The sequence below is a fragment of the Mobula hypostoma genome, chromosome 9, assembly GCF_963921235.1.
Source record: "Mobula hypostoma chromosome 9, sMobHyp1.1, whole genome shotgun sequence".
NCBI lineage: Eukaryota > Metazoa > Chordata > Chondrichthyes > Myliobatiformes > Myliobatidae > Mobula > Mobula hypostoma.
In genome coordinates this window covers 112,352,392-112,374,191 of record NC_086105.1, presented here as the reverse complement: position 1 = coordinate 112,374,191, position 21,800 = coordinate 112,352,392, and the positions used below count along the sequence as shown (strand labels likewise).

The 21,800-nt window shown below is 41.4% G+C and overlaps 1 protein-coding gene across 1 annotated transcript in view; it reads right to left on the bottom strand.

The window, feature by feature from the left end:
* The window catches only part of LOC134351963 (fascin-like), a 71,882-nt gene that overhangs the window by 14,134 nt on the left and 35,948 nt on the right, over positions 1-21,800 (bottom strand). Inside the window, exon 2 of the mRNA XM_063058932.1 lies at positions 14,321-15,421. Coding sequence (XP_062915002.1) covers positions 14,321-15,421 — 1,101 coding nt within the window. The remainder of the gene's footprint in view (positions 1-14,320; positions 15,422-21,800) is intronic.

The window sequence follows — 21,800 nt, the reverse complement described above, 5'->3', positions numbered from 1 at the left end:
TAGGGCACCTGTTTGGATGCTTCACTCATGGATTTGCAACAGCCTACCTTAGGAGTAAAGCCAGTGTCCAGAATTTTCATGAAAATGTACTGCTGGAAACTATAGGACTTCCTTTGTTGGAGTCCCTGTCTGGTATTTTGCTACCAGCGTTCTAGGAATGACTCAACAGTGATTGATCTCAAGGCAAAATGGACCAATTTCTCCAGCAACACTAATGCCACAAATCACACATACAGAAGTACAACTCACATCTGTGGCTGCCCAGACAAATTTTTCAATCTACACAAAGCAACCCAGAAAGGGCGCCATGTTTCATTTTCATTTCCCATTGTAAGTACCAAAGTAAACACCACACTCAGATTCTTGTTAAAAACTAAACAAAATTTGTGTTGGAAGCCCCAACGAGCAGCTAACAGTTTGAGTTGTTGACTCAAAATGAAAATAGAAATCATTAACTTGTATTAATGCTTTAGTTTCTTTTCCCACTAAATATTATCAAAAGTTTGTGTCAGAACTTGTGTACCTTTATCCATGAACAGAGGATTAATAAATTCACAACCAAAATGAATACCTGAAATCCCAAACTACACTACATGGGGACAGTTCTTGCATCATGTCCTCACTGCTTTGGCCAATGTTGCCTAGATCTATGCAGGCCAGCTTTCAAATAGTATTGCAACAGCTGGCTGCCTGATGCTTTATGTTTTGGAAGAACAACAGTTACTTGTGCATGTCATATTATGGTTTACTTACTGTTACTGATGGATACCCATGGCATTTTTCATTATGATGCTCGTGCACCCTCATCGTGGGAAGCCTCTGCAGTAGTGAGGCAATGCACAAGGGAAAGGAGACAATGAGTATGTAGTCCTCACTGCAGTACTCTGGGCACTGACAACCCCCAAAGATGGCTGTTGTTTCACCCTATTGGGGGTTCACAACTCAAGGATGGATGCCACTAGGACACAATCCACTGTCCATGAGAAATTATTTTTAATGCTCCACCCACAATCTATGCACTGAGCAGGAGGAACCCTTTTCTATTAAAGGACAGGCGTTTAGAGTGATATTTTATGTACAAAGTGCACATGAGAATCCAGCAAGTCTCAATGCCAGATATACGCCCTCTTCACTGAAATTAAATAGGCAGTCACCTTTCTTCAAGAGTCTGTAAGACCTCCCTTATGCAATTGTGAGCAGTTCTTTGCAAGACTTGGTAGAGATGTGGCTATTTGGAATGATCTGCTAGCTAGGAAGTCACCAGTCGGTGATTGTGACCTCATTAGAGAGCAAACAGGCAAACAGAAGTGCCTGGACCAATTTTGATTTGTTCAATAAGTGCAGGAGTAGGCCATTCAGCCCTTCAAGCCAGCAACACCATTCACTGTGATCATGGCTGATCATCCACAATCTGTACCCTTTTCCTGCCTTCTCCCCATATCCCTTGACTCCGCTATCTTTAAGAGCTCTATCCAACTCTTTCTTGAAAGAATCCAGAGAATTGGCCTCCATTGCCTTCTGAGGCAGAGCATTCCACAGAACCACAACCCTCTGTCTGAAAAAGTTTTTCCTCAACTCCATTCTAAATGGTCTACCCCTTATTCTTAAACTGTGGCCTCTGGTTCTGGACTCTCCCAACATCGGGAACATGTTTCCTGCCTCCAGCATGTCCAATCCCTTAATAATCTTATATGTTTCAACCAGATCCCCTCTCATCCTTCTAAATTCCAGTCACTCCAATCTTTCAACATATGACAGTCCCGCCATCCCGGGAATTAACCTCATGAACCTACGCTGAACTCCCTCAATAGCTAGAATGTCCTTCCTGAAATTTGGAGACCAAAACTGTACACAATACTGCTGGTGTGGTCTCACCAGGGCCCTGCACAACTGCAGAAGGACCTCTTTGGTCCCATACTCAACTCCCCTTGTTATGAAGGCCAACATGCAATTAGCTTTCTTCACTGCCTGCTGTACCTCCATGCTTACTTTCAGTGACTGATGAACAAGGACACCTAGATCTCGTTGTACTTCCCCTTTTTCTAACTTGACACCATTCAGATAGTAATCTACCTTCCTGTTCTTGCCACCAAAGTGGATAACCTCCCATTTATCCACATTAAACTGCACCTGCCATGCATCTGCCCACTCACCCAACCTGTCCAAGTCACCCTGCATTCTCATAACATCCTCCTCTGCCACACTGCCACCCAGCTTTGTGCCATCTGCAAATTTGCTAATGTTACTTTTAATCCCTTCATCTAAGTCATTAATGTATATTGTAAATAGCTGCGGTCCCAGCACCGAGCCTTGCAGTACCCCACTAGTCACTGCCTGCCATTTTGAAAAGGACCCATTAATCCCTACTTTGTTTCCTGTCTGCCAACCAATTTTCTATCCATGTCAGTACCCTACCCCCAATATCATTTGCTCTAATTTTGCCCACTAACCTCCTACGTGGGACCTTATCAAAGGCCTTCTGAACGTCCAGGTACACTACATCCACTGGCTTTCCCATGTCCATTTTCATAGTTACATTCTCAAAAAATTCCAGAAGATTAGTCTAGGATGATTTCCCCTTCGTAAATCCATGCTGACTCAGATCTATCCTGCCACTGCTATCCAAATATGCCGCTATTTCATCTTTTATAATTGATCCCAGCATCTTCCCCACCACTGATGTCAGACTAACCGGTCTATAATTGACTGTTTTCTCTCTCCCTCCTTTCTTAAAAAGTGGGATAACATTAGCTACCCTCCAATCCGCAGGAACTGATCCTGAATCTATACAACATTGGAAAATGATTACCAATACGTCCACGATTTCTAGAGCCACCTCAAGTACCCTGGGATGCAGACCATCAGGCCCTGATAGTTCAATTAACTATCTTTCAGGTAAGTGTGCACAAAACAGACTAATGTTTCAAGGTCAACAGTTCAAATTAATTCCCATGCAATTATAAATGAAATATTTAAGGTTCACCAAGTGCTTATAAAAATGGAAGAGGGCTATAGGGATAGCATATAATTTATTCAAAGTATGATCAAAGGTATTATGACCCAGAAATAAAAATTTTTATATTTTGGCAAAATCAGGTAGAAAAATTAAATGCAGGATGTCTTGTTACATCTGATGCAAATTTTCTTCTCTGACCAATAACCTCAAAGTAGCTATTGTGCTAATAATCTCACTGTTTCCTAGTCCACTAAGAAAATAAAGTCAGGCATACTTAGCACGCCATATTGCTATGTTCAAAACTAAACTGCTAACAGGAACCACACTACGTGAAAAAGCCCAAAGGAAGCTGTTACTCTGATTTGTACTATGCTTCACAGGCACTATTGCTTGCTACACCGAGCAATTGGCCAAGGGTGGGAGGGGATTTGGGGGGGGGGGGCGGGAAAGAGATTTCCTGGACCCATATTTTGAAACTAATGAAAATTCAGTATTTATCCAAATTATAGAATTTGGCAACTCAAATGATTTTTTCACTCGACTAGGATAACGCTGAACCCAAGACCTTGATGATGCCCTTGTCCACCTCCAAAAGCGAAAGAAAAAGTTAGAGCTAGGTTTTGACGAGCATTGACAATCTTGTGTTTTTTTTTGATGCAATTGCCTTAGCTGCAGATTAACTGCCAAGCGGGCCTAACACTATGAATTTCCTGATAGCTATTTACTCCAAAAAGAGATTTGTTTCTATCCCTCTCCTTCCCCAAGTCCACTGTATTTTTTGATGGGCTGCTACTGAAGAGCAACTACAGTCGCACTTAACCCCGTTACTGCTTGTTAATGCACCTCAGGCCAGAACAGTGATTAAGATAGATCATGAGCAGCATTACCTTCCAAATGCCATTTAAGAGCATGGGGCAGACGATGCATTAAAGCAGTACGTCATGGCTAACACAACCACAAATCAATAAAAGCACCATTTTCAATATGGATGGATTGGACAAGGAAACATTCAAGAGGTGCAAACTCAGCACTGCATGCTACTACAGCAAAGCTATGTTCCTCCCCTTTTTTTGGAGGTGTTTTCTGTACAAGACAAGGTGGCTTTCATAAACAAAATACTTAACAAAACCATGATTACACCCACATGGAAAGGGCCTTAAGTGGCTAGTCGATCAAGTGACAAATGCAAAATCAAGTAAGAGAGATTCAATCACAAACAAAAATCTGCAGATGCAGAAAATGCTGGAGGAACTCAGTAGGCCAGGCAGCACTTACTGAAAAGAGTACAGTCAACGTTTCGGGCCAAGACCCTTCATCAAAAGAGGTTTGCAGGTCAAAAATTAAGTCATAACATGCATTTAGTTTATTGATGTCAGGAACAGACTGTAATAAAACAAGTGATAATGATAATTGCTCCCGGCATTCAATGACTAGATCATAGAGTTTAGAGCAGGGACAAATATCCACCCCCACCCCCACACCCACCAAAAGAAGAACACTCATGCCATTCGTTCAAAAAAGAGAATTTGGTTAAGCTATGACAAGTCAAGGCTGACCATTTAGACTAACACCATGTGCAGATAACAATACTTGTTGGACTTGGAAGAGCAGCCATGATCTTACTGAAAAACAACAGGCTCTTTACAAGGGAAGGCATTTCATCTCTCCAGATTCTTAAGCCAGATGCTGGTCAACAGCTATTAGGACAGTACAATGGGATCTGGTACATTAATGGGGCAAAAAATTTGGGTCCCAAGAGGTGCTAATTAACGATCATGAGGCATGGTAGACCAACTTAGTAACTGCTTATTTTGATTTCTGGGCACATGGCAGCATCTCAAACATCTCACTGTATGTACAATGTGCTAGAGATTCAAATTTCCCAAAGTATCTGCAAAGAACAAAATAATTTCCACCCCAAGCTTAATAAAAAAGGCAGGAACATTTAAACAATAAAGATATTGGCAAAGTCCGTCAACTTGGAATCAATTCCATTGAAATGGAAAATTGCACTAGTTACTTAGGAAGAGGAAAGAGGTCTGGGTCTGTAGACCACTTTGGCCACTTTCAGCTGAGTTGAGTCTGCATGGATTTGTGATGTTAGATTGTGCTTGAGCACAAGCATTTGAAAAGATGACTATTAAGTGGTAGTTGGAAAGCTATTGCCCATGGAAACACTGCAGATGCTAGAATTTGGAGCAGGTGGGAACTCTGTGGGTCAGACAGAATCTGCAGATGGAAACAGATAGTAAACATTTTGTATCATTGCTCCTCAATCCAGACTGGACGCAGGGTTTTAAACTGTAATGCTGACTGTCCATTTTCCTCCACAGATGCTGCTTGATCCACTATGTTCCTTCAGTACCTTATTCATTGACCATGGGTATTATCTAGACTTACAGAAGCTGGGTCATGTTGGTCTAACAGCCTCATTGTTTATTAATTCCCCAGCTGATGAGTGTATCCAAGACCAGCAAAATACACTAAGATAGCAGGGTAGAAAGTATTACTGGACATACTAAGCCACCAGATATTAACGGATTAAGTGAATGGGCAAGATTGTAACAAATGGATTTCTATGACAATGTGAAGGGTTTCCAAGTAAAATGTACTTTGGAAATGGTGTAAAGTTAGAACCAAAAGTTCAGAGTAACACATGGCAAGTAACAGGTGGCAGTCACATCATAGATTAAAAAGGCCAAGGACTTGCAGTGAACTAGATAGAAGAATCAAAGATTCAGCATTAAGCTGAGAATGAACCTCACGAATTCATCTTTCACTCTCATTCTTAATAACTGGAATTTAATTAGATTTTTCTTCAGTTTGATCCGACAGTTTTCTACTTTTCATCTGGTGAAATGGGGCTACAAATTATGGAATCTACAAAATCTGGAGACAAAGAAAGGCTACAGTCCTTGAAGTTTGCTAATATCCAGAAATTTCTGATTTGCTTAGGAAACCTGGTAAGGACCGACAGAAGCTTTTACTGCTTTTGAGAATGGAAGCAAGGTCTAGAAATTAGAACCAGAACATCCAGGAAACTAATCAGAAAATAGCAATTTAAAACTTTAAATTCTGATTAAAGCACGAAAGGCTTAAAGATGAATAATCTCACTTTGATATTGATTCTATGAAAGCAGAACAGACTTGAGTTCATGTCTATTCCACATCACCAGATCTTCCAAAGTATGCCAAGTGCCATGAGAGCATCCTGGTAAGATTTCAAGAGCTGAATATAAAATCGAGAGCCACTCATTGTTTTATGCACAGAGACTGAAAAGAAAAAATTAAATTACAAAATACTGTATCATCCCCACTTTCTCGAGTCATACACAGCATGTAACAAGAAATAAATTTATGTGCAGGATGTAAAATCATAGCTTTAATGCTGGAATACAAGTGTAGAGCTGCACTCAACTACTAACAAAATCTAATGCAGACTCATTTGCATACTGGCAGTCCCCAAGTTACATAAAGGTTCCACTCCTAACTACAGCCCACAAGCCAAATTTCTGTACAAGGGAGAAATGCCCATTTTCTATAGATACCCATACTGCATACTTCTTACAATTCTTTTATCATTCTAATAATACATTTAGATAAACTGATAGAATATGCACTGTAACCAATCATTAATGAAACTTTACTTATTACTAGCTTGAAAGATGCTTTAAAACATGCAGATTTTGTGCAAGGCAGATTTTTGTAATCAAATACAACCCAAGGGCTTCTCCTGTAATAAATGCAAGATGGTGCTTATTCAAAACTGCTTTTAGGAACTCCTCACTTTTTCCTGAAATACCCAGCGTTTCACCCCTCCCCCTCCAAGAGCATTTCCTTTTTAGGGAGCCCCCTACTACATTCAGCTTTGGTGGGCTACCCACCACCTTACAATCTACATTCAGTGCAGGCTCTCATATCAGGAGACTGCATAGATAAGTACCTATCATATCACTCCTGAATTTGCACACTTCATATGACCAAAGATCCAGCACTCACACTTTGTGGCCCAAAAGTTATTGTACAGTGAAATTTTTTGAAACATTTTCACATATACACTTTCAGTCAAGTAATCTCCAAGTACACAATTCAGAGAAAAGCAATTTTTTTCTGAAGACTTCAATGGACCAGCAGGACCAGAGGAACCACAAAAATTACAAATTTACAGAACTAGGTTAGGAGATTTTAAGAATCAGTATCACAGTAGACAGCTGATCTCTGAAGCAAAGGTAAAGATAGTGTAAAAAATAAGCTAGGCAGGTTCAAAAGTAGAAACTTGGACAAACATAGGCCTACACAGGTTCTACAATGTACTACAGCACTTAAACCACTCTGTTCCAAAGGAAGAGACAACTCCTTTAGCAGAAACAAGAATTTACTTCACACTTATGGTAATTGCAGACAATCAGAACAGGCACCAACTACCGCAATGTGACAAATGGCCAACTATTCCACTTCTGTTACTTGGATTATTTTATCTTAGGTAGATCATGTAGAGTACACATAGGAGCTATGTGTAGTTATCAATTTTCATCACTACATAATGGAAATATTTGAGTAACTCGTGTTCTCTTCTTTCACATGCAACTGTGATTGACACAACAGGTTGGAACACACAACACTTCACAAATTCCAAAAACATCTACACAAAAAAAACCCATTAGCTGATATAGCATTAAGAAATAGCCAGCACCTGTTGGACTGCATCTAGAATTGTCCAGGTGTATACCCCAAAATAGTCTAAACAATTCAAACAATGCTAAAGTCCAATTTTGCTCATGTTCTTGGGTTACAAACTTTGGAATTCTACTTGCTACTCTAATTTCATCTTGCTTCAAGACAAAACTGCTCAAGTACAAATGGAAACAGGACAAATAGACAAAATAATGTGGCTTCATGTCATACAATGAATCTTTCTGAACATCTCTAAAGTGGATGGTATTTTATAGGATTAAATTCATTCTTGGACATAGTAGGAGTAAAGGTCCTTAAGTAGGATGAGTATTGTTGAACAGCAAGTACGACTCCAAAGCTTGTAATCCAGCTTCACGAGCAGAAGTGAAGACCTCAAAGATATTCAATGACATTGCTTCCACCACTCCTGGAGGAAGAGTTCTAAGAATCACTTGATTGTTGTCTTGTAAAGGCAAACCCCTAATTGCAAAGTCCCCCACAAGAAAACATTTGCTCCACATCCACACTGTTAAGACACGTCCGAATCATACACAATTGAATCACCTCACTTTTCTAGACTTTAACGTAGCAAATAGTAGTAAATTAACGGCACAAATAAAAATAAAAGGTGCAATCTAAACAGCCATTAGAGATACATTATCAAATTGACCAATTCAATACTCCAGGATAGTTAACATAAAGAGAAAGGCAATTGAGAAAAGGAAGCCAATGGCCCAAATATATAGGCCAGGATTGACCATGGATATTGCATCTTAGCTGTCTGCCTCAAAGCTGATATGCAAGCCAGGGCAGTACAATATGGAGAGCAAGCATGTGTTTTCCATGCAGCTGATGATTCCAATAATAATGGGATAAACTTAATAGGTGGGAAAAATTACAACCCAAAGTCAAATAGAATAATTCTGCCTGGGGCTACAAAACAGAAACATTGCTACACGCAATTCCCCAAAACAGTGTGGTAATTAGGTGTCATCGGGAAATTAGAGGTTCATTTTATAAAGTAACAATAATCAATGAAGTGTTTAGTCTACATAAACAAATCAGGAATTCATGGAGCAGATACAGAATCATTTTCTAGATCAGCACACTAAGTATTAACAAGAGAATCAGATACATGTAGTATTGTGCAATGAGAAAGGGCAGCTGACTGGTAGCAATGGCCTTATGATGCATTAGTTCAGTCAGAAATTAGAATCTTAAGATCAGAATAAAGGCACAAGCAATAAATTATCTAAGGTGGAATGAGAAACTTAATTAAAATACAAAAATGACTTGATAATTAAAAAGTCACCCACTGTGACTATAAAGAGAACTTTAAAATTGAATTGAATTGACTATTACTTACATCCTTCATATACATGAGGAGTAAAAATCATTATGTTACATCCCCATCTAAAGGTGCAATTATAGTAAAATATAATAAGTAGTATGTACAACAGGACAGTCAACATAACATAGAAAAACAATTGTATTGAAGTGAATTAATCAGTCTGATGGCCTGGTGGAAGAAGCTGTCCCAGAGCCTGTTGGTCCTGGCTTTGTGTTGTGGTACCATTTCCCGGATGGGAGCAGCTGGAACAGTTTGTGGTTGGGGTGACTCAGGTCCCTAATGATAATTCAGCCCCCCCCCTTTTTTTTTAAAAACACACACCTGTCTTTATAAATGTCTTTAATAGTTCACATCTGCAGATGCGCTAGGCTGTCTGCACCACTCTCTGCATTGAGGGAAGTACAGTTCCCATACCAGGCAGTGATACAGCCAGTCAGGATGTTTCCAACTGTGTCCTATAAAAGGTTCGTAGGATTTGGGGGCCCATACCAAACCTCCTTAACCATCTGAGATGGAAGAGGCGCAGTTGTGCCTTTTTCACCACACAGCCGGTATGTATAGACCATGTGAGATCTTCAGTGATGTTTATGCCAAGGAACTTAAAGCTGTTCACCCTCTCAACCCCAGATCCATTGATGTCAATAGGGGTGAGCCTGTCTCCATTCCTCCTGTAGTCCACAACCAGCTCCTTTGTTTTTGCGACATTGAGGAAGAGGTTGTTTTCTTGACACCAATGTGTCAGTATAAAATGAACAGGAAAAGACACAATATTGCCAAATAAGTGAGCTCTAGCTTTAGGGAATTTTCAGACCTCGGAGGGAAAAGGCATTCAAATGCAGATAGTGGGGAATGAAAACAGACCATGGACTTCTGTAGCTGCACACATGAAAAATCTTATCTAATACAAGTTCCATGCAGCCCAGAGAAAAAGGAAATGGCAGAGATTTTAAAATCTGAGCATCTCTCTATGAAAGGAGACAGAAAATCTGCCTATTATGGAGAACTGCAGGGGCACAGTAAATGAGCTTTGATAAATTAGCCTAAAAATTAGAGAAAATAATTAGACTGAAAGATTACAATTTGTTAGGATCTGATAACCTGTATGCTATAGCTCTGAATGGGTTGGCTGGGGAGATAATAGATACACTCACTTGCCGTTTTCCAAAACATTATAGATTCTGACTGGTTCTCAGAAACTGGAAGGTAGAGTGTTTTTAAAAAACTGAAGCAGCAACAGACCAATTAGTCCAACATCAGTAGTGGGGGAAAAAGTCCAGAAGATTGTAAATTTCAGAATACAAGACAACATGTTTAGATGGACCTCAATAAAATATACCACAAATGAGATTAAACTAAATGCAGATCATTTTACATGTGAGGGCTAATATATGGTTGAAGATTAGTTAATGGACACAAAACAGGTAGGTCATCCTCTGGTTAGAAGTAGCAAGTAGGATGTTACAAACATCAGTCTTTGAGATCCAGATGTTCATAAGAGACTGAGTGTAATACATCCAAGTTTTCTAATGACACAAAGCTAGGTGGCAGTGTGGGCTCTAATGAGGATACAGAGAGACTTTAAGGGGATATATAGCAAAGGAATGGAAAACTAGAATGTGAAAAATGTCAGAACACTAATTTGGACGAAATTTTTTTAAAAATAGTGGGAGATTGAGAATAGTGTCAGAAGGCCCAAGCTTCTAAAAGATAAATTGAAGATATGAAAGCACCATCCTTTCTTTTAAAAACACAAGATTCTGCAGATGCTGGAAGTCTTGCGTACACACGAAAATGCTGGAGGAACTCAGCAAGTTAGGCAGCATCTATGGAGGCAAATAAACAGTTGACATTTCAGGCTGAGATGCTTGATCAGAAATGGAAAGGGGAAGCAACCAGAATAAGGGGTGGGGGAGGGGAAGGAATACAAGAATGGGAGATGATAAGTGAAACCAGGTTGGGGGAGGGTGCGCGCAAGTGGATGGAGCGGGGGATGAAGTCAAAAGCTCAGAGGTGATGGGGGAGTAGAGGTGAAGATCCGAAGGAACCTGATAGGAGAGGACAGTGGACAAGGAGGAAAGGTACAAGAGGGAGGTGATGGGCGGGTGTGGAGAAAGATGAAGGAGGGAACAAGAATAGGTAATGAAAAAATGGAGAAAGAAAGGGTAGAGATCACCAGGTTAGAGAAATCAATATTCATACCATCAGTTTGGAGGCTACCCAAACAGAATATGAGGTGTCGCTCATCAAACCTGTGTGTGGCCCCATCATGCCAGTGGAGGCTGCCATGGACCAACATGTCAGAATGGTAATGGAATGGCCTTTTGTAAAAATACTACCTTTACTACAAAGATCCCAATACCACAGGGACAACAAGCTTCAATTATTTAGTACCTAATGGGACTGCATCTTGTGTACAAGTCTGGCCTCTGTATCTAAGAATATACTTGGAGTACAAGCAAATATTTACCAAATTGATTCCTGGGATAGTAATTTTCCATGCTTAAGCTAACTGAGCCGAAACAGCATTTTTCAAGTTTAGATGATGTGATCTCACTGAAGTACTTGTTATCTCTATGTTGCCTGATCCAGGACAGGTGCGTTTCCTTCATCTGCTGGTTCACTGGTTCACAATTCTTTGAAACCTTCTATGCTGCAGGGCTCTGGAGTTGCATTAAGACAGAATGAAATAGGTTTGTGATCATCTGCAGCCCAACCACTTCAAATCTGACGTGCTGGTCATTTTTTTTTAACCTCTCTCATAAACAAGGCATTTTCACCTACAGAACTACTGCTCACTGGATGATTTGTGTTTTTTTTTCTACCATTCCCTAAACTCTAGAGACTGTTGTGCATAAAAATACCAGGAGATCAGCAGTTTCTGAGATACTCAAACCACTCCAACAATCAACCAAGGTCATTTAGATCACATTTCTTCCTCATTCTCAAACAAGAGAAAATCTGCAGATGCTGGAGATCCAAGCAACACATAAATGCTGGAGGAACTCAGAAGGTCAGACAGCATCTATGGAAAAGAATACAGTCAACATTTCAGGTGGAGACTCTTCAGCAGGACTTATCTTTTTGCCTGTCCATCACCTTCCCCATTCATATTTGATGCTAACAACAAATGAACCTCTTGACCATGTCTGCATGCTTTTATAGACTGAGTTGCTGCCATATGATTGACTGATTAGATTTTCCATTAACGGGGTGTACAGGTATACTTCATAAAGTGACCACAATGAGTAGACATGTGGTCCAGTCCTGTTTGCATTCTTAAAATTCTTTCTTTTTCTAAAACAACTCTTGCAGCCTTCAAATCCAGAATTTTCAACTTCAGTTACATTGGACCCAAGCTCTGGAATTCATTCAAAACATCTGTTGTCTTCAATCAAAATGTACCTTTAACCAATCATTTGGTTTCCTGTTGCTGGACATCCAATTTAGCTTAAGTGCATTATCTTAATAGGTTGGTAAAGATGCACTCAGCTAAAAACCAAAGAATGGATCTTCATTAAATCTCAAGATGCCCAAGTATTTTTTCTTAAAAAAAATCAGTAAGTTTGGATCCATCTGAAATCTGATTTTAGGTTTTCATTCAGTACTGTCTACTTCATGAAATCACTGCAAACTGGGAAAAAGAACTGCAGATGTTGGCAATCCGAAGTAAAAATAAGGCTGGGACAGGTAGCAATTCAGGCTGCAATTGGAAAGAAAACGGAACTGATACTATGTGACTCCAACAATGCCTTTTGGTTCAAACATTGTTTTTAATGCCATAGTTCCAACGTCTGCCTTTTTAAAATTTATTTTCACGCGATTATTTTCTCCTGAACAAGTTTACTCTTTGAAAACTGAATTTGATGATAGAAAAATTAAGTTAAATACAACGAAATCTATATTTAAAATGAGGCGAAAAATCAGATTACAGGTCCATAAAGAGAAACGAAGAGCAGTCTGTGGTCAGTGAACATTAATTAAATTGTAATGAAATATGCATAAGGATAGTTATTTTTGCAAAAAAGCAACCTGGACGCAGCAATGAAATGTTGCTCACTAGTAGTCTTTCTTTAAGAGGCGTTTATTTCTGTCGGCAGACCCAAAACTGGCAGCAAAATTCCTTACTTTAAGAGCTCAAATAACACATCTGGTTTTGTTCGCTATCGTCGAGTGAGATCGCTTCGATTTTTTTTACGGTTAAAAAGAATTTGTAAATGCACATTTTATATTATAATGCAACCAATTTCATTAAAAGGGCAGACAAGGTGGGAGTGGTCAGCTACATCTCAGACGCTAAATCTGCAACGACTCGTATCCAGCGTGAACCACATTTTGTCGAGTTTCTCAACGGTCTCGCTGGATTCAACCACACTTCCTTTGTTGCGTGGGTTGCCAAATTTGTTATTTAACGCCTCTTTAAAATAAAGGTGATTACAGAGAGGGATTTCAGTATGCAGCTGGTTATAAAGACAGCACCCACGGAGATTTTAACTCATTTTCTGTACAGGTTAAAATACAGTTAACGGTCTGCTCTTCAGCACCAACTGAAGATTTCCCTTGCGTACGAAGAGAATATTTTCATAAAATAATTCTGCAGTCTTGCGACCATTGATATGCCTCAATGGTTTCCATTTGAAAACGTTCTTTATTCCACGTCTACCCTGAGATTGGGGGAGGGGGAGTGGGGCACCAGTCGGTAGGGAATGGTAAGGAAATGTTGGATTGTTCTCTGCACAATGGGACGATTATGCTTTTGCTGTAATGAAGGAGCAAAGCAATTGTGAACAGCTGCAAGAGAACGTTACCGCAAACAAATGGCCAGAACACCATTCGTTTGATCCCATCCTCGCACAGAAATTATTCTGGAAAACTGTTGCGTGCATGTCTGCCGCACTCCTACAAGTTTTAGCCCACGCTCCATACAATAGGATCCCGTTTCACATGAAAGCTTTTGCAAACCAAAGATTGCGGAATGAGGTCTGGTTGAGGTAATTAACCTCCCCATTGCCTTATACTACTGCCCAAAGTAATTAGATGCCGTTACTGGGGGAGATGGAGGAAGGACTGAAGGATATTCGCGGTATTTAACTGGGGTCAATCCATTCAAAAAAAATCTGCATAGGAATGAAAAAAAAACAGAAGCCATATTGGTGGAATTCTCCCTTGTGAGCAATTCAGTAACAGACATTTCTGGTAAGGCAGTTATCGAGAATGCTTCATATCAATGAGCACCGTCGCTTTGAAAGTAGTACATTTTATTGACTATTTCACACTAGAGCAGAAAGGACTGTTGGAAATATACAAAAAAAATCGAGTTTTTTGTTGGCATTAACGCTTACCTTGCCGAATGGAGACATTTCTGCCATTAGCAGCCTTCAGGACGACCTGGGGGTAGCTCTGTTCCAGGACAAAGAGCTCATCCTTGCCCACCTTGGTGCTTTTACTAGACTTCATGGTGCCAGTGGGGCCCGAAGGCGCCAGGTACTTGCCCTCGCAGTCCCGAAAGGCCACCTTGCCTGACCTGAACTCCAGGGTGTAGCCGGTGGCGGGCTCCGGCCTCTCCACCAACTGGCCATCGTTGCGGAGCAGACGATTATCGCTAGTCTGCACGCTGTACTTCTGGTCCTGAAAGACCAAGGTGATGAGGGAGTCCAGACCCCAGGGGCAGTCACGGTCAATGGCAATCTCGTCCTTGTCGCTGAGGTGCGCGTACCTCTTCCTGGTCACGCTGAAAATGTTGGCTTGGGGGTGCATGGCAATGTGGACGCTCCATTTCTCCGCCACTGAGATGGTCTGCGCGAAACAGATGATACGGTCCTCTGTGCCGCCGAAATACCGCTTGTGCGGCTCGGACTGCAGGGACCAGCGGCCGTCATCGTGGGCGACGATGAGAAAGCGGCAGTCGGCGGATGGCTGCTCACTGTCACACGACACGTTCCCATCCTTATCGGCAGCCAGGTACCTGCCTAGGTGGCTCTTGAAGAAAACCACGCTGGAATCCTCGCCATTCTGCTCCAGAGTCCAGATCTGCTTCTTCTTCATGGTGGTGGCCGATGCATTGATCTTGAAGCCAAAGGCTTCTGCCGTCAGGTACTTCTTGCTGCAGTTGATGAGTCCAAATTGGATCTGCAGGCGGTTGCTGTTATCATTGGCTGGCATGGCTGCAGGTTTGCTATTTAGGAACCGTTTCTTTCCCCCCTTGAGATGTTTGTGCGGCGACTGTTGCACAGTTTGCTTCTCGAGTCCCTTTGTTTGCCTGCAGACCCCACCGCGTGAGAACTCAACCTCCTCCAGCAAAGCTGAAGCCCTGGCTGCCGCGGCTGCATTTATACGGCGTCTGACGTCAGGCGTCAGCACCGCCTTCAGCGAGGCGAGGGCGCGCTCCTCGCTGCTACTCACTCTCCCATTCATTTGCAGAGGTTTTGCAGATGCCGCTCCACCTGTTGTATAAAAATACGATTCACAAGGTTAGCAGCATTTTTTATAATTACTTCTTCTACATGTCATTTAGTATGATAGAGATGTACGGCTTAGAAACGGGCCCCCGGGCTCACTAGGTCTATGCCAACTATCATGTACAATATACTGATCCCACTTGCCGGCATTAATTTCATAGTAGTCCATTCCTTTCTCATTCAAGTACCTATCAAAATATCTTTTTAAATATTGTTTCTGTGCCTCCTTTAGCAGCTCATCGCAGATACCTGTAAAAAATTTACACCTCCGGTTTCTTTTAAACCTCCTCCCCCTCATGTTGAACCTGTGCTCTCAGATTTTAGACATTCCCACCCACGAGAACCAGACTCTGGCTAACCACTCTACATATGCCTCTCATAATCTTATATGCTTCTATCATGTCACCTCTCCTGTGTTCTTGGGGAAATAGACCCAGCCTATCCTTTCTCTCGTTATAACCCAGTACAGACAACATTGAATCTTTACTGCACCCTCGTTAGCTTAATCACATCTTTCCTGTAATATGGTGACCAGAACAGCACACAGTGTGGCCCAGCCAGCATCTTGTACAACTGTAACATGATGTCCCAATTCTAGGGTGCAATAAAGGCAAATGTCAGAATAAGAATCAGGTTTAATTTCACCAGCATACGTGAAATTTGGTGTCTTTGTGGTAGGAGTACAATGCATTACATAATAACATAAAAGCACTGAATTATATATAGTCCATTCAGAAATCAGATGGCAGAGGGGAAGAAGCTGTTCTTGAATTGTTGAGTATGTTCCTTCACGCTTGTGTACTTCCTTCCTAATGAGAACAAGGCATGATCTGCGTGATGGGGGCCCTTAATGATGGATGCCACCTTTTTGAGGCATCGCTCATTGAAGATGCGTTGGATACTACGGAGGCTAGTGCCCATGTTGATGTTTACAGCTCGCTGTGGCTTACTTCAATCCTTCAGTAGCCTCCCCACCCCACCCCCATCCCAGCTGGTGATGCGGCAGTTAGAATGTTCTGCATAGCACATCTGTAGAAATTTGTGAGTGTCTTTGGTCACCAGGTCTATAAACTATAAACCTATAAACTTAAGTATTAATGTTACTATCAATGCCACTACATATTCCAGTGACCCCTGCTTATGAAGGGCCCCAAGGTTAGCAGCTGGCACTGCTCATTCCCTCTCCCATGGGACCTGGATCTGAAGCAATGACCCTCCCTTTGCCTCCACAGATGCTGACCGGCCCACTGAGTTACCTCAGCAGTTTGGCATGTTTTGCTCCAGATGGCAACTTCTGCACTGCAGTCGCTTGTGTCTCCAATTGATAATATAAATGAGATCCCTACATTTAGATGTATTTTTTTCCAGAGGAACTTATGAAAAGCAGAATACTGTACTTCTTCATCTTTGGTGACATACACCAAATATTGGTATGAGTTAAGTTCATTGGTACTAGCTAAGCCCATTGTAAGTTGTACCATATGAAGTTTCAGAAGTACTAGGCTGTCGTTGAATCATGATCCCTAACCTCACATTTCACTGCATTTTCAGAATATGGCATTACTTTACACGATCAGGTCTCAATCCAGTCAATTGAAGATTTCTGTAGGATTCCAGTCACCAATGAATATGAGTGATTGACCATTGCTGTGATTGCCTTGCACAATCAGATCTTGGAATCTTCATAATGTTTCCTTTTTTTTTTGTAGTCTCTACTGTAGCTGTGTTATAAACTGCACACAGAACCCCTGCTGTATCTGCTGAATGAGAACTCTTGAAATCAAGGCTGAAGTTTGCTGTGCAGTTAGAGATAGCAAGGGATCCTCTGATGGGAATGTTATGTCACTGTAGCGTGTATCAGATTCAAAGTTCAAAGAAGATTTATTACCAAACTGTGGATAACTATATAAGACCTTGAAATTCATCTTCTTGCAGGCAGCCACAAAACAAAGAAACACAATAGAACCCACTAAGAAGACTTACATAACCAAGACTGTCAAACACCCACTGTGCAAAAAAAAAAGAACAATTTGTGCTGGCAATAAATAAGTAAACAAATAACGCACGGAACATGAACTGCAGAGTCCCCGATAGTGAGTGCACAGCCAAGGGGCCAGTTCAGCGATGAGGCAGGTGAAGCTGCAGGCCACAGCCATGGAGGCGACTGGCGATGTAGTTGCAGACCACAGCTGCAGAGTCAGTCAGTGCTGAAGTGAATAAACCTTGTGGAGTAGTGAGCTGAACACGGGTTTGTCCTTCGCCCTTGGCCTTGATGCTGTGATCAAATCGTACCAACGATTAAAAGCAAGTAAACAAAAAGACCAATGAGGATCCATTTTGAACCTTACAGTAACATAAAGAGGTGTGAGAAATCTTAAAAAACAAACACTTGGGTTGATGATCTGGGTATAACTTTATCCGAGCTCTGTTTCTGTAGGACTATATTTGGTATCAAGCCTGAAATGGGTTGGGCAGACAGAATGATGGAATAGCAATCTCATTAGATTTTCTATTGATAACATCCAATCAAGCTGCTTAGTACTCGATTCTATTTTTCTGGACAGCTTTTGGACTGTGCTAGAAGATTCAATCAATTAATGATTTGTCACTCTTATCTCTTTATGTTAATTATCTTTCCATGAGGTTACTCTTGTTATTCCTTTTGGGATAATTCATCTTAAAATCTATGTGTATTAAAGGCAGGTCGGGACTGCTGGAATACCTCTATTACAGATGAACATTAAATGTAAAGTTTGTCACACTATTGAGTTTACTGTTGTCGGTCTTCTTACCGCCCACTTCCACAAAGTTACCCAAGAGGTTTGGTTTCGATATGTCTATTGTTTGTCGGGATGTGGGGAAAATGAGGTGGAGCAGGGATGGTGTGGCAGGCAGCTCTGGTAGCGCCTGTGATAGACTATGCTTACTTTGTAGTATTACCACACCCCATATCCCCACAACACCATTGCATTTACAGGTACATCCATGTGATAGTAACCATGGTGAGTAAATTACCTGAAGGCAGTATAGGTATAGCTGGGCTGCTTACTGCTGAATCCAACAAGCATCATATGACTAGAAAAAGCAGGTGTCATAGAAAAAATAGCAATAGCAGTAGCTGTGTCTTCAGGTCGTATCTGCGCCTCACTTATGGTCATGGTGTTTGATATGAATCAGAACGTTATGGGTTAACTCTCCAGTACTGAAATATGAACAAGCTAACACTGCAGTGATGTACTGAGAGGCACTGTTCCTGACAAAGCTATCTTTCAGATGAAAATGAAAAACTTCATTGTCAGTAACTTATTTGCTCTGTTGGGTGGATGTGAAATATTCCGTGGCGTTATTTTGAAGAAGAACAGGAAAGTTATCCCAGCAGTCTGAGAAACATTTATCTTTCTATCAACATCACTCAAACAGGCAGACTAATCTTTATTACCTGACTATTTGTAGAATCTTCCTTTATACAAATTTTCTTAGAAGGCAGTCAAGATTAAGGATAAATTGCTTCTACTCCAAGAAATACAAAATGCTGGAAGAATTCGGCAAGTTAGGCAGCGTCTTTGAAGGGGATTAAACAAAATAAATTCCTCTCCATAGATGCTGCCCGACTTGATGAGATTCTCCAGCATTTTGTATGAGTTGCTGTAGACTTCCAGCATCTGCAGAATCTCTCATGTTTATGATTTGCTGCTACTCCAGTTTTGTGGGGACTGATGTTGCTAATGAGATCAGTCAGAACCACAATCCCTTCCACAGATGGGAGAGTAGATGACTGACAGGGCTGGCAAGTTCTTCAGTTTGTTAGGTGATGCATTCTTTTGACAATTTACATTAGGTTTCACTGTACTCCAGCTGCATGAACCCAAAGCTCTTAATACCTTCCTGAATGCTCCTTCTCCACTTGAAGAGCTATGGGCCTAGGATTCCCAAGAATCAGTGAGGTTGTGCTTTTCAAGGAGACTTTGAAACATTGTTGAATCTTTTCTGCTATCCACCAGGTAGTTTATTCCTGTGACAGAATAAGTATTGAGTGCCTGCTCTGAGAGTCCTGCGGTGAGCATGTTAATGAATAGGTCACTCCAGTGGAACCATATGAATATAATTAGGGTCTCAACATTGGAGATGTTGGTCCAGGGGAAGACACCAACATTAATTTGAAACCTTTCCTGTAGATTTGGAAGATTTTGCAGAGATATGCTTGGTACTGTATTGGGTTTCCAGTGATTCTGATGCCTTCTGTGGATAGTCTGGTTCTGAAAAGCAAAAGATCACTGGTGCCCTGTAGAACTTTGTACTAGGCCTGGGTTTTTGAATTTCAAACTCCTTTTCCTTAATCCAACAAAGACTTAGCTTGGAAATTGAAGGCAATGTGAATTTCATTGATATCTGCCTTTACTAAGAAATGTCGCCTGATGAATAAGAAGTTGTTTACATTTTCCATGATCCTTACATGCACTTTTATTATCAGTGAGGAGGGTGTTGTACAGTAGGGGTGTGATGTTAGGGTATCTTTGGCATGTGGATGTTGAGTGTAACATCTGTCCTCTGATTTACTTAAGTGACGAAGTTCATGAGGTTTGAAACTCGGTATCTCCAAGGTATCTCAGACAGTAAGGCTCAACTGATTTTGGCTCTGGAACATAGTCTCCACAGCTTGAACAATTTCCTAATAATTCTGAAGAGCAGCTTCATTTCCATGGGAGATCCGTTGGAAGCGAAGAGCAAAATTTTAGGGGAGAAGTCTGAGAAAATGATACAGCCTTCCTTGACACTATTCCTTGTTGAAATTGGCTGTGTTATACATCAAGAGTTGATGAATCTTTTAGGCAGCTAAGTTTGAAGTGGGAGTACCATACTCCCTTTCAACTGATAGAATCAAAGGCTTTATGAGATCAAGAAAGGCATCTAGAGTGATTGATGTGTTGCTCCTGAATTATTCTTGCAGCTGTGGTTGAAGAGCTTGTTCACTGTGCCTCACTGGAACAAATCCAGATTATGATGCAGGGAGCAGTTCTTTGAGAAGACTTTGTGATAACTTTCCCCATGGCAGACAGCAGAGAGTTTCCTCACAACCTGTATGTTTCCCGTCTTGAAGATGGTCCCAACAAACACCTTTCTGATTTAGACAATCCACACCAGGCGTGCATGAAAAGAGCTACTTTTTAATCAGGGCGGTGATCAAGACTTTGAAGGCAGAGTTTCACTGTAATTTTTCTGACTTGAGATGCAACCAATCATCAAGCGGCATTGCATAAGAAGAGCAACATACATCAAAGTTGCTGGTGAACGCAGCAGGCCAAGCAGCATCTATAGGAAGAGGCGCAGTCGACGTTTCAGGCCGAGACCCTTCGTCAGGACTTCGTCCGTTCACCAGCAACTTTGATGTATGTTGCTTGAATTTCCAGCATCTGCAGAATTCCTGTTGATTGCATAAGAAGAGCTACCTTTCAGTCAGGTCCGCGTTCAAGATTTAAAAAGCAGAGTTTCGAGGCAGTTTTTCTGAGTTGAGGAGCAACCAATCAGCAAGAGGGATTCATTAGAAAGAGCCAGTAAGAATAATTCAAATGCAAGTGGAACAGCCATTCTTGTGAGTGTGTTAGTCTTTAGAGTGGGTTTGATTCATCGGGTTTAGGAGAGATCAGGCTTGGGTGAGGTAGACTGTCTTGTAAATTACTCTCTCTCTGTTCTTATTCTTTCCTCATCTATTAGTGCCTCGTATTCTGAGAATGGCCAGGGGCAGTGTTTTGTACTGTGTGTGGGATGTGGGAAGATAAACACATCTGCACCAGGTGCACCGAGCTGCTGCTCATGAGACAACGTATTAAGGAACTGGAGTTGCAGCTCGATGACCTTCAACTCATACGGGAGAATGAGGAGGTGACAGACAGGAGCTACGGGGAGGTAGTTACCCCTAGCCTACAGGAGACAGGCAACTGGGTGACTCTCAGGAGAAAAAGGAGAAATGCACAACCAGTGCAGAGTACACCTGCGGGCATCCTCCTCAGTAATAACTTTAGATACTATTGAGAGGGGCGACCTTCTGGCGGGGGGAGGGGGGGCGGGGGGGAGCCACAGTGACCAGGTCTCTGAAACTGAGTCTAGTTCTGTGGCTCAGAAGAATAGAGAGGTGAAGAGCACTTCAGTGATGATAGGAGATTCCTTAGACAGAGGTACAGAGATGAGGTTCTGTAGGCATGATAGAGACATCAAGATGGTATGTGCCTCTCTGGTGCCAGGATCATGGATGGCTTGGACCATGTCCATGGCATTCTCAAGGGCAAGGGTAAGTAGCCAGAAATCTTAGTACATATTGGCACCAATGACATAGGTATACAATGTGAGGGGATTCTGAAGAGAGATT